The sequence below is a fragment of the Zootermopsis nevadensis genome, unplaced genomic scaffold (assembly GCF_977971745.1).
Source record: "Zootermopsis nevadensis isolate Lab colony 2312 unplaced genomic scaffold, Znev_1.0 Znev_ptg000019l, whole genome shotgun sequence".
Classification (NCBI taxonomy): domain Eukaryota; kingdom Metazoa; phylum Arthropoda; class Insecta; order Blattodea; family Termopsidae; genus Zootermopsis; species Zootermopsis nevadensis.
Window position 1 is genome coordinate 3,741,511 of NW_028259151.1, and position 15,531 is coordinate 3,757,041.

Sequence of the window (15,531 nt, forward strand, 5' to 3'; positions counted from 1 at the left end):
ATTGTTTTCCATGTTCTGGTACTAATAAAAATGTACATGTGTTTGATAAACTTGGATGTGGCTGACATAAATAATTTGTTGGCAGAGTTATAGTGATTGTTTCCAACACTCATTTCTGTTGGCACTAATAAAGCAGGAATGTAAGCAGGTTAAATGGCACTTAACACATGTACTTTATTGTTTCAGAATCTCCACCGCACCGAATCGATGGTCTCTCTCTGTTTCCGCTCTCTGGTGAATTATATCACAGATGATAACTTAGCTGGGCTGAAAATTTTTCTTGAGAACAAAAGAGTTCAAATAGATGATAGAGATGAGGTAAGACTCTTCATGCAAACTATTTTCATAGAATTATTAATGTAGATAATTCCTAATTAATATCATTTACCTTCCTCTGAGGTATGATTTTTGTAAGTATGTTGTTGATTCAGTCCTTGTTTATGTTTTTGTTTCAGAATAACAATACTGCACTTATAGTAGCTGCCTCTAAAGGAAAACTTTACTTTGTAAGGGAATTAATAAATCATGGTGCTGATGCCAATGCAGAGGATGCAGTAAGTCATTACAAAGTGTTTGCATGTGATGTAAACGTTATTACACCAGATAGATTCTTACAGCACATTTATTTTGATACTGGTATTTATTGTACTACTGTAAGAAATTTTGTCATAAGCAAATAACACATTTGCCTTGCATGCACACTTAAAAATAATGTATTTATATATACATACTCAAGTAAAATATACAAATGTTTTCTCCTCTTCAGTGTAGATTGTGGTCTTTTGGACTTTCGTGCCCTATGTACCTTATGTTTCTGTACCTCACTTTACCCTGAAGATGGGCGCAGCACATTCTTGCAGAATGTTGATCTACAACCAGAATACGACATGGTGCAGACATCAAGACCACTAAAATTTAAAATTTATATTCATTTTATAAATGACAGAAAATTTGGAAATAATTGTAGTGTAAACTATTTTATGGAAAGATTTTCTTCATTAATAAGGAGGTGAATGCTCACTGTCATTGGGAAATTACTTCATAAGCAAGGTGTACGTGTGTGCGCACATGCGTGCACTTGCATGCACACATGCCAAGAGAATAAACAGGTGCACCCAGACATGTTGATGCCAAGTCTGTTTGTGCTTAGCTATTTGTGTGATTGATTCAGTGTAGGATCATACCAGTATGAATGTAGCACAACTTTTCTGATTTGATGGCTTACCTAATTATTCCTGTTGTGAAAATACAGAAATATAACGCGGTCTATAAAAATTTCCAAATTAATTTTTTGCAAACAAATTACCACGCTGTAAGTAGTACTGGAAGGCAAAGTTTCATACGTTATTACGAGTACTGAGTTTTGTTTCAGGATAACTGGTCAGCACTTTTGTGTGCAGCCAAAGAAGGTTATGCAGACATTTGTATGGAACTCTTGGAACATGGCGCTGATATTGAGCACAGGGATATGGTATGGTATTTTTATGAAGTTTCAGATTTTATTTGTTTTTTATTCTGCAAATGATAGAAATGTTTCTGATGTTTTTTTTGGGGGGCTTATTATTTCACAGTAAAAGTACTTATGTGTATGTAAAGTTTTGGTTCAGTGATCATTTCTAAAAACAGACTGATTCAACATCTGAAAAGGTGTTAAGAGACATTAATTGCAAAGTTTTGGAAACCAGAAGGACAGTTTTCAATTAGTCTGAAATATTGTATCATACTAACCTCAAGAAGTTATGTAATAAATGTAAGGGTACCTTTCTGTTTTAGGGTGGATGGACAGCACTTATGTGGGCAACATACAAGGGCCACTCAGAGGCAGCAGCATTGTTGCTGGACCGTGGTTCTGAAGTGAATGCTCATGGCAATTACCATATTTCATCACTGCTTTGGGCAGCTGGAAGAGGCCATGTAGATATTGCCAGAAACCTCATACATCATGGAGCCAAAGTTAATGTGGGTGACAAGGTATGCAAATTAAAGTTACTGAGCTATACAGCTTTGTAATTGCAATGTGTTTAGTATTTTAACCAAATAGTAATTTTAACATTTAATGTTTATTCTTGTTTTTTGTTTACAGTATGGTACAACTGCTCTTGTGTGGGCTTGCCGAAAAGGGAATGTTGATATTGTAGATAGTTTGTTAAAAGCAGGGGCAAATGTGGATACAGCTGGAATGGTAGGTTTCTTGTGTAAATTTGTAGTTTTATGTTATATTGTACCAGTGTGAATTCATTGATATTTTTAAAACATATTAATGATGGAGACTGTTTTTTATTTGTTTATTTTATTATTATGACTGGTTGACATCTGAATCTCTGTGTTAATCTTTACAAACTATTTCTTGCCTTTTTATTTTTCTAACTAACAATCTAACTATGTGAATCAGATGAGAAGCTAATAGTCATGCAATTTATTAAGAAATTCTCTGCCTTTGAAGGAACCAAGCTGTTGGTTTCTATCCTGAGCCAAATTAATCCAGTCCACACCTGCCTTCATTATTTTCTAAAGTTCCATCTTTGCCTAGGTCTTAGTGCCTCTTCCCTTCAGGTTTTAAAAACAAGGAATTTGTACACATTTATCTCCTTTATACATACTGTATTCTCCACAATCTCATCCTCTTCAGCTTTATTCAGAGTGTCCAAGAAAGAGTGCACACATTTTAAACATTTTTATTGAAAAAATAAACAGAGCTAGAAGAGTACGGTTTTCTCCACATGAATCAGCAACTCAGAAAGTTTTTTCGCACCTTTGTTCGTTTCACTGCATTTCGACCTGAGCTCCCTTTGTTTCTCGCACAATGTCCATCCGGTATTAAAAAGCCCTGAAAGCGTTGCCACACATTTGAGGCATGATTCCTTCCACAGAATGGATGATGCGGATTTTCAAATCTTGCAAAGAAGTGACTCGTGCGGTACGCCTGGTCGTTTGTGTACCACCAAAGGAAGAAATACATGGGCTTTAAATCTGGCGATCTTGCAGGCCATGCAATGGGCCCACCTCTCCCAATCTATCTTTCAGGAAATGTGTGGGGAAAAAGCTTTCTGAGTTTGCTGTTTAATGTGGTGTTAACTGTATTCTCTTAACTCTGTTTAATTTCTCAATAAAATTGTTTAAAATGTGCATGCTCTTTCTCGGACACTTCGTATTGCTAATAATATTTAGTGAAGAGTGTGAATTATAAAGCTCCCTGTTATGCAGTTTTCTTCAGCCTCCTGTCACTTTATCTCTTTTAGATATATATATATATTCTCCACATCAACCTCTTCTTAATAACTCTCAATCTGTGTTCTACCCGTAATGTGTCCTGTCCCTACAGTAGGTAAAATTATAATTTTGTGTATTTTAATTTTTGTTTTTATGTAGCAGACATGAAAGCAGTAATTTGCCATATTTAATCTGCTCTTAATTTCTTTGTGATTGTAATTTTGATGTGTTACCATCATTTCAAAATGTTTGAGCTTTCCATGTTCTTGAAAGTTATTACCTACCAATATTATAATTTTGGTCTTCTGATACTAGGTGTTACTAAGATGGAGCTCAGGAAAATAGGTTGTGGTAATGGGAGATGGATAGAACTGGTTCGGAGTCATGACCAGTGATAAACTTTAGTGTTGGCAATGTAGAACTCTGAGATCTACTACCAGGGAGTATGTGAGTGAATTAATTATTAGAAAATTAATTAATCGTACTGGGCGATAAAAAAGTATTTGTGTGTTATTTATTTTATGTACAGTTTTCAAGAAATTTGAAAATTATAGTTAATCGGTGTTAACGCTGTTTTGCTTCAGTACTCCTGGACACCATTGTTGGTAGCAACTTTAGGGAATCATGTGGATGTTGTAAACCGTTTGTTGGAACATAAGCCTAATGTGAATGCCTTGGACAAAGATGGTTGCACAGCTCTAACTCTAGCCTGCAAGGAGGGATTTCATGAAATTGCTGTAGCCTTGCTCAATGTGGGAGCATATATAAACATACAGGTGAGATGAAGATAAGGTCCTGCATAAAACTAGAGTTGTTATGAATTTCATCTTATTATTTAATTAACTAAATTTTAATCATTTATAGAGAACCTTATGACTCTTGCTTGAAAATTAATATTTTTATTTCTCCTCATTACTGTCATCCTTTTATAAGGATATGTCCACTTAAAATAATTTTGTGTTTCCTTTAATTTCACTTCAGTTAATTTGTTACCTGCTTGCTGTTAAGGTTTAATTTCTTATGTAGATGCATGAGAAATATTTTGAGAATTATAAATGTTTAGAAAATTTTAATCTTTCCTTGAAGAACTGATTGCACTATGTTTGTGTATGGCTGATATCCTGTATTGGGACATCCTTATGTGTATATATTAACCACGGTTGTCATGACTGTTTCTGTGGGGTCCATGAAAGATAGGGGCTAATGAAATTAAAATTTAAGACTTCTTTGTAGCATACCTGAAAAAATATAATACTGGAAGAAATGGTAACATAGGATCCAGTAATTCATTTCTGAGACAAGGTATGAACATTCTTATTATATTCTGCCAGAAAAATAAGTCTGCACTCTCTCCATTTTGTCTGTGTGTTCTCTTGATATAGATTGCCCCTTAAATGACTAGAAAAGTTCAGTGAATGTTTCTTCAATGTAGAATTGGAAATACTGTCGGACACTTTGTGATAATCTTGTACTGGCAAGTGATATTAGCTTCACTGATATTTAAAATTAATTTTGTATCCAAAAAAATTATTAGGGGGGAGCATAATTCAAGAATATAAATAATTAATTGCTTAAAGGTCTTTTCAAGCAAACACCTGTTTTTTCTTGAAAGATAATAAAAGAACACAAAGAATATTTATTTTCTAGGTTGTTTGGACGAGGAAAGGATTTTGTGGGGATAGAAACTTCTGGATTTGTAATTTCAAAAGGAAAAGATTTTATCAGCACTGTCAATCTATGAAGTGCACTTGAGAATTTTTTCATTTGAATCCTTGAGAAACTTTATGCAGTCCTAATGGAAAACAGTTCACTCTTTTAATCTGTCATAAGAATTTTCTGTAAGATATTATATACAAGTAATGCTGATTATTAATGCTTGGAACTCATGCTGTATCTTTAGAAGTAAACCTATGTTGATTATGATGATGCTGTGTTGCCATGAACATGATTATTATTTTGGGCATTGTCCATCATGGTATCTTCAAACATGGTGATTCAGAAACTGGATCTTTTTCCATATTAGGTAACAGGGTTGGAGAGTTCCTATGCACTTGGATCCCTTGGTCAGATCTTTGTCTAAGTTCCAGTTTTTGAAATGTGTTTGTCCAAAATAATAATGTTCATGGAGACTTATGTTGCTTTACCTGTGTCTCATGTTAAGAGACTTTGCTACCAGTATGTTATATTTATGCACCTGAGGACCATATCTGTAGTGTGGGTGTGTCGTCTTTCACTCATTAGTTGAGTTGGAGAACAATGACAACCCATTCCTTTTTTAAATCTTAAAATAATTATTTTTGTATGACCAGAATGTTTGTTTTAAGCTTAATATAATGGTCTAATTGAAGTTACATGTGAAGCATTCCTTTAACCTTTGTCACACATCAAGCACTTCGCTGTTTAAAACAGAATCTGATAAATAAAATGTCTCTAGCAGTATTGCTTGTGATTTATTTGAGAGTGATACCAGTTTTGAATTCCAGCTCGAAGAAAATACACTAAATGAAATGGTTTCTTTTTGTTCCACAAGGCATATTTTGCAGTTTGTCTGACAATACAGATTACTGTCTCTGTTCAACATCAGTCTACAAGTGGTAACTTTTTTCATCATGCTGTGCAATTCCTTACAATTTTCAGGACCGTGCAGGAGATACAAACCTGATTCATGCTGTAAAAGGAGGCCATAGAGGAGTAGTTGAAGCTTTACTGAAGAAGTATGCAGATGTTGACATCTCAGGGAAAGTAAGTTTTAGTCTGAAGATGGCTGTCTTCTGAGTTATTTCCCCGTGTAGTCTGGTAGAAGTTTACCAACGTTTCAGAGGTCTTTGCTACCACCATCATCGGGGTGATGATGCCCTGATGATGGAGGCAGCAAGGACCTCTAAAACGTCTGTAAACTTCTACCAGACTACATAGTGCAACAACCCAGAAGATAGCCATCTTCAAAGTCACCGCCATGAAAACCTCAATTCTTACAAGTTTTAGTCAGTATTTCATTTAATTCAGACTTTAAAACAGCTGTCTCAGATACATATTCATAGGTATTTTCTTTTGAACATGAGTTTAAATTACTCTTTTCCATATATGATGATTGTCCATTGTCTCACTATGTACTTCTGTTACAGAAGTAGTTGATGTGGGGGAACACAGAATAAGCATGATAATTTTATTAAAGTTAATTATTTTTATGTGATTATTTCTATATAGTCAGCATGATATAGGAATTAGTTTAAATTGGAATTATAGTACCAGTACAAAATAATTCCATTTTTTGTGACATATGCGTATAAAATTAGAATAAGTAAAATTATAAGTTATATTTCATGAAGATATATCCTACTGAAGATAATTTGGATAAAATCATTGAAAGATTATGTTTCCCCACTGCTCTTATGAAATTCCCATAAAGCCGTGTAGTATGTTTATTCTGCATGCATTCATATGGATTTATTTGAGTACTGGTTCCAGTGAGAGTTTCCAAAATTTGATTAAAAGAAATGTCAAACCATAATACTTGTGGTATCCCTCATTAAGTGGAGCAACAGAGCCATAAGTAGTACATCTCCCTCTATATTCTCAACACTTCTGTTCTAGCGACTGCAAGAAAATTATCTTAAAGGTATTTCAGAAAGATGAGAGATAAATCCTTAATTCGCTCAAATTTGACTTCCAAAACAAGTCCTGGAGAAATGGTTGATATGGCCAGGTTACATTCCATGCGTATTATTTCCCCACAAAATGTAGTGTAATTTATCTTATTTATAATAATTATAATGTAAGCCGTAAACACACTTCACATGAATGACTAATGTAAAATTATTGCTTCTATCCTTCAGTGTCTGCTGTGGCAAAGCATTGTGTGATACATGGTATAGCCTTATTCTCTTGTTTTAGGACAGGAAAACAGCAATATATTGGGCTGTAGAAAAGGGAAATGTTGCAATGGTGAAGCTTCTTTTAAGTGCAAATCCAGATCTAGAAATGTCAACAAAGGTAGGTTAATTAATTTTCCATCTTGGTGATTCATTCATTGCCATATTCATTTTATTTAATTATTATTTATATATGAAGTACCAGATAATGTATTATTGGGCATTATTACTATTATATGTGTTTTGAGAAAGTAAAAAGGTTTCTTTCTTGTTATGGCAGAATTTGATTAAAGAAATAACTGATTTTCTGTCTAGGATGGTGATACTCCACTCTTGAGAGCAGTGAGGATTAGAAATGTTGAGATTGTGCAACTTCTCCTTGACAAAAAGGCAAAGGTTTCAGCAAATGATAAGAAAGGAGACACTGCTCTTCATATAGCAATGAGAGCCAGGTCAAAGGTAATGTTACTGACCTAGTTAACCGTGAAATATGATGATCAAATATGTGATTATACCGAGTTGCTTGTACTGTAATGATTTTTATTATACTGTATTACAGAACAACTTTTATCTGACAAATTCAGGGTGAAATTAAATTAAAGCACAGGCTCTCCATAGTGTGATTCCTTGTTAAAATCTGATACAACATATGTCTTGAGGTGCGTAGTTTTCAAAATGCACGTGACCATCAAATGGGGTAACACACTTCTCTTTGTGTGATTTGTCATGATGATACATAAAGCATGTTTAAAACTCGTGATACACAGTGCACAGCAGGGCTCATCTGTGACTGAATGTTCGTGGAATACACACATGATGAATACTGGAACATGCTCATAACCTTTGGTGCCTGCAGTAGTTTAGCTGTTTCTGCTGCATTAGAATATGCAGTATGTTACCCTGGTTGACATCATTTAGATGATAATCTATTTCAACAACTGGTGCAGCATCTTGGTGAGACAGAATGTGTAACATGTGAAAGCAGTAATATTTGAGATTTTCACAGCGGTGAATATGAAGATTTCTGTCTTCTGGGTTGTTGCGCTGTGTAGTCTGGTCGATGTTAACCAACGTTTCAGAGGTCGTACTGCCTCTGTCATCAGGGCGATGATGACGGAGGCAGTATGACCTCTGAAACGTTGGTTAACATCGACCAGACTGCACAGTGCAACAACCCAGAAGACAGAAATCTTCATGTGAAAGCAGGTTACCCACAGACTAAGGACACCACCCAATGAAGATGCCATACTTGCAGGTGTCGATTGAGAACTGTGGAGAAGTACGCATGATATTGCACGAGTATTGGGACTATCCAAACTGAGGGTCCTTGGCGTTCTTTATGATTAGCAATTGCATCCATTTCACTACTCACGGAGCACATATCTATTTCCAGACGATTATCCTCTATGGGTGGATGTTTGCGAATGACTGCGACATCAACACGCTGCAGATGAGCTCTTTTTACACAACATTCTGTGGTCAGATGAAGCATGTTTTACGTATAAGGGTTTGGGTATGTTCATCATCCACAAATTACCTCCAAGCATGAGATAATCCTCACGCTGTCTGCAAACATGGGCATTAAATCGGCTTCAGCATCTTTGTTTGGGCTGGTATTGGGGACATCGTTGTATGCTCCTATCTGGTCAACGATATTGTGATTTTCTGGAAGCTGTTCTGCCAGGGCTTCTTGAAGACATGCCTCTACCTGTGAGGCTGAGGTTGTGATTTCAGGATGACAGTGTTCCAGCACACCATGAGGAAGTTGTCCAGCAGTGGTTGAACACAACTTATCTAGGAAGGTGGAACGAACATGGAGGACTGATTTCATGGCTTCCTTGGTTGTTGGATCTAACTCTGATAGATATTTTCCTATGGGGATACTAGAAGAGCATGTTTACACAGTCCCTCCCATGACTATTGAAAATCTTGTGGCAAGACTTCAAGTAACTGTAACAATGGTTGATGCCAACATATTAAGGCATGTTCAGTAGAATGCTGTGTGGTGCATTGCCATCTGCCATGAAATGGATGGAGCACACTTTGAACTCCTGTTATAACTACAAGGCACCCATAGTTTGATCACTTGATAGCTTGTGCGATTTGACAGCAACGTGTATCATGAAAACTGAACATCACAGGACATATGTTATATTATTTTTGAGTTGTTTTTGACAACGAACTACACTGTGGAGTGCTTAAGTGTGAATTTTGTTTTACTCTGTACAGGTAGCCCTCGATTTGCGCTGATTCAGAATAACGCCGATTTTGAAACCAGCTAGTCAAAAAGTGAAGAAAATATATTTTACTATTATATACAACGTTTTACAATGTATCTCATACTGATTCTTATACTAAATAGTAATTCTTACATCGCTGATTTTTAATAAAAGTTATAAATAAAGTCATCTCTGCAATTATGTATGTTTCGTTAACGCGAATTTGCTCCAATGAGATCGATGAATCGGTAAAAGCTGTTTGTGAAATGTAAACTTTTGCATATGCGAGTTTTCTCTTAACAAAATTTCATTCCTGGCACTTCAAACTTTCAAAGGACTAATTTAATCTCTGCGGAGGTACCGGGGTTATTTTTACTATGCGATTTTCTATAGGTCTTACACGAATGCAATTGTCGCAAAACAGCAGAGATGATTGTACACATCAGTCACATGAAAGAATCGCAGTCAATCGCGGGGACCAATGAATTTCCGATTGTAAGTGTATAAAATATATTTTTTAAATTCCATTTATTTTATTTACGTTATTTCAGAGCTTTAAATGTAATGCCATTATATTACTCGTCAATGTTTGGTTGCTGGGAACGCATGTCATTGACTTTCCATTGATTTACATTATAAAAGAGTTTCAGTTTACGCCAGTTTGTCCAGGAACGCATCCCCGGCGTAAATCGAGGGCTACCTGTATATTGGTATGTGATATAATTGATGCATTATGTGTATATGTTTCAAGCTGATATAAATTCTTGCTCAGTGTTTGCTTTTTATACTACAAATGCTTCATAATAAAATTATTCAGAATAAACTTTTATTGTATATTAAAAGTTTTTACTCATTGATCTATTATTTTATTTACTCTACTTCGGTATTGTTCTTTTACAGGGTATAGTTGAAGTACTCCTAAGGAATCCTAAAAATAGCCAGCTGTTATATCGACCAAATAGGTCAGGAGAAACACCATACAATATTGATATGAATCATCAAAAAACTATATTGGGTCAAATATTTGGAGCAAGTAAGTCACTCAGTCAGGAATATGTGGTATTGTGTAAGAATATAAAATTGAGGTTACATGCTCCTGTTTCTTGTTTCCTTATTGTTTTGCTGTGGGTATATGACCAGTTATTCAGTCTTCTTAATAATAACCAATACAAAATATAAATAAGTTTGATGTGTATGTTTCTAGGACGATTAAACACTAATGAAGACAATGAGAACATGTTAGGATATGATCTGTACAGTAGTGCTTTGGCAGATATCCTGAGTGAACCGTCATTGTCAATGCCTATAACAGTTGGCTTGTATGCCAAATGGGGTAGTGGCAAGTCCTTTCTACTAAACAAACTGAGAGGTATGTATGTCAGGCAGGTGTGTTGTGTTTACATTAAATAGTTAATATACAAACATAAATACCATGTAATTTTATATTTTCCAAAGCAAATTATGATTTTCTTGTAATAGTCCTGTTGTCACACATATTTTGTCTTATTAGTGTGTGGCTCAAAATAAACAAACTGTATATATTTAATTAGTTCCTTGTTTATACATGTAATGGACAAAAATAGTGTCACATAGAACTTTGGGATCATATTTATATTAATTTATAGTGTAAATTTAAACTCTTTAGATCAGATGTAATTCCTCTCTCCTATGATAACTTTTTACACTGTCTTAACATATCAAGACCGCCACGGTGGTCTAGCGGTTAGAACGCTGGCCTTGTAATCCTGTGGTCCCGGGTTCGATTCCTGGCGGTGCCCGAATTTATAACTTGTGTTGGGCAAGGCCGTGGTCTAGGCAACACGGAGTTTTCCTCCGGGGCTTTCCCGGTTTCTCCGTGGCATCCCAATAATTACTCCATACACACAGAAGAAGGCAGTGGCAAACCACTTCTGTATCACCTTCCTAAAAACATATGTGAACAGGTCCCAGTCTGAGAAAAGGATGGAAGGATCCTGTTCATAATATGTCGCCAACCTCCTGTAAAGGAGACGGCGTAATGAAGAAGAAGAAGATATCAAGATGCTCAAGTTAAAAAGTTATGTGACAGGTCATTAGCATGTATATTTTTTACATAATAGTCATGTTACAGTAATTGATTCTCCCACTGAGATTGTGCACTTAATTTACTTCATTTCACTTCTAAAGGCACTCAGGTGTAATATACGATTATGAATGTCAATTTTAATTTTGAGTAAATATGTTTAAAATTATATGAAGTTGGTAAGTTTCTTAAGAAGTTTGTGACAGTATGAACTTCTAAGATGGGGAAAAAACATAAAATAAATTTACCCTCACTTTTCTTAAAACTTTAAGTTTTTCTATTAGTCATTGCTTTTCACCTAATCTCACATGCAGCCATGTTTTGAGTTTATCAGTTAAATCATGTTACAAAACCTATACAATGCAAATAACATTACACCTTCTTGCTCCTGCTGTATTACATATGTGTACATAAATGAACATGGTGAATACAGAAACAAAGCAGCACATGAATCAAATAGACTTAATCTAATGTTTTATGTGAAAATCAATAAACATTGATTACATTCAAACCTAGCAACCTATGTTGTGTGTGAAATTCTGTGTTGTATGTAATATAAATTTTTAATAAATATGTATTAAATGGAAATTTTCATAAAAGAATTTCTGTGACAGGAAAGCGTTATGTATGAGAATTTATTGCACAAGAAAATTTTAACATTTTACTTAATAGGCCTTATGGCTGGACTTCAAAAACCAAATTTTGAGGTGCTACATTTTATAATTGAGAACTTCTTATCAGGGAAATACTATACTTTGGTAACAGGTCATACTGTAACTTTTGGTCTTTAGCATGATACTTGTTATAATGTGGATCAGTTTAGGATCATAAAATTTACCTTCTGACTTTGCATTTTCAGAAGAATATAATTTATTATATTTATTTCTGATACATATCCTTTATCAAGGTCTCACTTTGTTTTAATTGTATAAATATTTATTTTTGCTTCCATAGACTTTCAGCATTTCAAAATCCTTTGTTATAATTCTTACTGTATATAACTTTGTCCAATTATATGAATGGTAAGTTGGAAAAGGTTTGACCCAAATCATCCATAGTCCATTTTAAGATACAATCATTGCCTTACCCTCATGTCAGGTTGTATCTTATGCAATATGTGTGTCTTTCTAGAGGAAATGAAGAACTTTGCCCGTCAGTGGGTGGATCCAGTATTCCAGTTTTCATCCCTTTTGCTATTAGTTATTGTACACACTGCCTTGCTTGCTGGTATGGTGATTGGTTTGGCAGTCAGGTCATGGATAATTGGTGTGTGTTCGGGTGGTGGATTGGTCCTTTTTTGTTATACATTCCTAATACTTGTTTGGTATGGCAGTCAAAGGTACGTAACTTATCGGTTCATTTTCTTATGAATTAATTTACTAAGTTTGTTTTATAGTATCGTAATCTGAGAAATAAAATATTACTATTGTTATATTTCCTGCCTTAGTAGTTCTCTAAAAATGTTAATTAGTTAACATTGTTTGTTACAACTACTGCACTCTTTTTTAGATGTTTGTAACATAGTAATGGTAATTAAACTCTGAAATTTATAATTCTGCTACCAGCAGAACTTTGTTTTCAGTCTGTTTAGTATTAGCTAATTGTAATCTGTTGATGTGCAACTATGACCAATAGTGGAAAGATGTACATCATTTTGGAGTATTCACAGTTTTTGAATGTGTATTTTACAGTTTTACATCGATGTACATGCAGACTAGATGCTTGCCTAATAAAGAATGAAGGGGATATTGTATTTCAGTGCATATTTTTAACTCTTTCAAGCTTAGTGGTTAAGAATAAGTAAATTTTTTTAAGTGTTGATTTATTAACTTAGAAATGATACTCACATGTTAAAATTCTTATTTGTGATGTGTGTTTCCATAATTTTCCTTTACTATTATGAAAGCTCTGTGTTAACTGCTGACATGCAGCGTACAAGTCTGCTGTTTACAAAGCTAATGAAGAACAGAGCGATAATGTAATTTTTCCCTTGTATTTGTTCAAATATTTTAGACCCAAGGCATCTGGAGTAGGTAAATTTCTTGAGAGTAATAGTTTTGTGATTTGGAAATAACATAAAAATATATAAGAATGGAATTTGTTACACATTTTTATATTCACATTGTGCTGCACTCTTGTGGCAGATATAAGTGCTAAAGTTATAACGTCTTCTAACGATACTAATGTAAAGATGTAACATAAGAATGCTTGTTGTGCCTTAAATAATTTACATTGGCAGGTACTGTTCATTTAACTGAAAACTGACTAAAATTATGAAATTTTAAATTATTCATCCTGACCTTTCAAGAGGAACACTGTCTGTCAACTCATCAAAAGAAATATTTTATTGAAAATCAGGTGTATTTATAACAAACTAGGAACTATAATTATTGTTAGGTATAATATTTTAGATGAAACTTCAGGATCTTTATAAAATTTTGCTTTATATTTTCCCAAATCAGGTTCTTTCATATTATAAAAAGTGAATGTACGTTCTTTAGAGTTTCATGTACTCATGTATTCTCATTACAACCAACAGACTATGTAATATCTCTTGCAGGTATGACTGGTACTGGCCATACAATTTCCATGTGTATGTTACTCGTAAACTCAATTCACTGAAACTCATTCTTCAAGTGATGTTTTGTCATCCTCCTGGAGCCAATTGGAATGATGGTCTTGCTGCTCAACCTATTAGGTATCTCTAGTTCTTGTGCCATATTATAAAACCTTTAATTTCTACATAGAATTGTGAAATATGATTACATAACCATCTGTGCAGGAGTTCAACATACTAACCCACATTTAAATTATTTATAAAATTTGAATCATAAACTTACATGTCCTAAATTCTCATATATAAATATTGCTCTCCAAGATAATAACAGTTACATTTTTAAATCGTGTACTATCCCCATGGTTTTCATAAGAGGTTAGTTAGGTTGGAGTTGTTCTTGTGTGTTTCAGTCTGTGTTTGTGTACAGATCATCCTATATTTTTCTCTCCACAATTAAAGATTTGCATTTGCATTTGCTCATACTATACCGATTCATCGATCTCATTGGAGCAAATTCGCGTTAACGAAACATACGTTATTGCAGAGATGACTATTTATAATTTTTATTCAAAATCAGCGATGTAAGAATTACGATTTAGTTTAAGAATCAGTACGAGATACATTGTAAAACGATATAAATAATAGTAAAGTATATTTTCTTCACTTTTTGACTTGCTGGCTTCAAAATTGGCGTTATTCTGAATCAGCGCAAATTGAGAGCTACTCGTATTTAGTTGAAAGACTGTGAGGCTAGTCCAGTTGACATACTACAGATGTAATGAGATTTGAGGTTGTCATGGTAATGATTGTGAAGATGACTGCCGTCTGGGTTGTTGCACTGTATAGTCTGGTAGAAGTTGCCAATGTTTCAGAGGTGTATAATCAATAATTTTCAGTCACTGAATTAGAAGTGCTTCCTTCCCAATTAAATCCACCCTATTGGAATTGGGCTAATATGAAACCAAAGATTCCAACTGTGTGAATTGTTGAAGTTATGAATAACAGAACAGGTTCTTGTTACATTTCCCAGAGATTTCAGAAAAGTGTGGAATTGAGAATTGTGATTTATTGTGAGAAATGTAAGTATCTTGTCTTACATGCTAACCTTATTTATTGTTCAGGTTCTACTTTACTGATCAGACACGAGTGAGCAGCACAACAGGAGGAGAGAATTCTGTGGTGCAAATGCTGGGGTCTCTTTATGACTCTATTGAGAATGACTATGGTGCATTTGCAACACGTCTGTACAGAGCATTTAGACCTAAATCAGGTAAATGTGAAGGAAGTAATGATTTATGCATTATGTTATTGCTATGTCATTATTATTGTTTTGTTGTTACTTCACAGAGAGGATATGATGTGTTGTTTATGTTATCATAAATGTAATAAATGAATTTAAACAAATTATTGGGAGTTTATATCTTAATTGCATCATGCTTGTGTTCCTCAATACAATACTTTTATTTTCCGTCGTTACACAAGCTTATTGTTAAAAATTTTTAACAATAAGCTTGTGTAACGACGGAAAATAAAAGTAAATTATTGGGACTAGGAAGGAGTACAAAATTTAAGGTGCAGTTAAGTGGTTAATATTGTATTGGATGTTGTGCA

General features: G+C 34.3%; 1 protein-coding gene across 11 annotated transcripts in view; it reads left to right on the forward strand.

Moving 5' to 3' along the window:
- Positions 1–15,531, forward strand: part of Arms (Ankyrin repeat-rich membrane spanning) — a 118,870-nt gene that overhangs the window by 52,374 nt on the left and 50,965 nt on the right. For all 11 annotated transcript variants that reach the window (XM_022082389.2, XM_022082396.2, XM_022082390.2 and 8 more), the window contains 14 exons: positions 187–318; positions 456–554; positions 1,373–1,471; positions 1,774–1,971; positions 2,084–2,182; positions 3,795–3,986; positions 5,848–5,952; positions 7,105–7,203; positions 7,398–7,541; positions 10,202–10,334; positions 10,506–10,670; positions 12,495–12,702; positions 13,924–14,061; positions 15,042–15,190. In XM_022082389.2, coding sequence (XP_021938081.2) covers positions 187–318; positions 456–554; positions 1,373–1,471; positions 1,774–1,971; positions 2,084–2,182; positions 3,795–3,986; positions 5,848–5,952; positions 7,105–7,203; positions 7,398–7,541; positions 10,202–10,334; positions 10,506–10,670; positions 12,495–12,702; positions 13,924–14,061; positions 15,042–15,190 — 1,960 coding nt within the window. The remainder of the gene's footprint in view (positions 1–186; positions 319–455; positions 555–1,372; positions 1,472–1,773; positions 1,972–2,083; positions 2,183–3,794; positions 3,987–5,847; positions 5,953–7,104; positions 7,204–7,397; positions 7,542–10,201; positions 10,335–10,505; positions 10,671–12,494; positions 12,703–13,923; positions 14,062–15,041; positions 15,191–15,531) is intronic.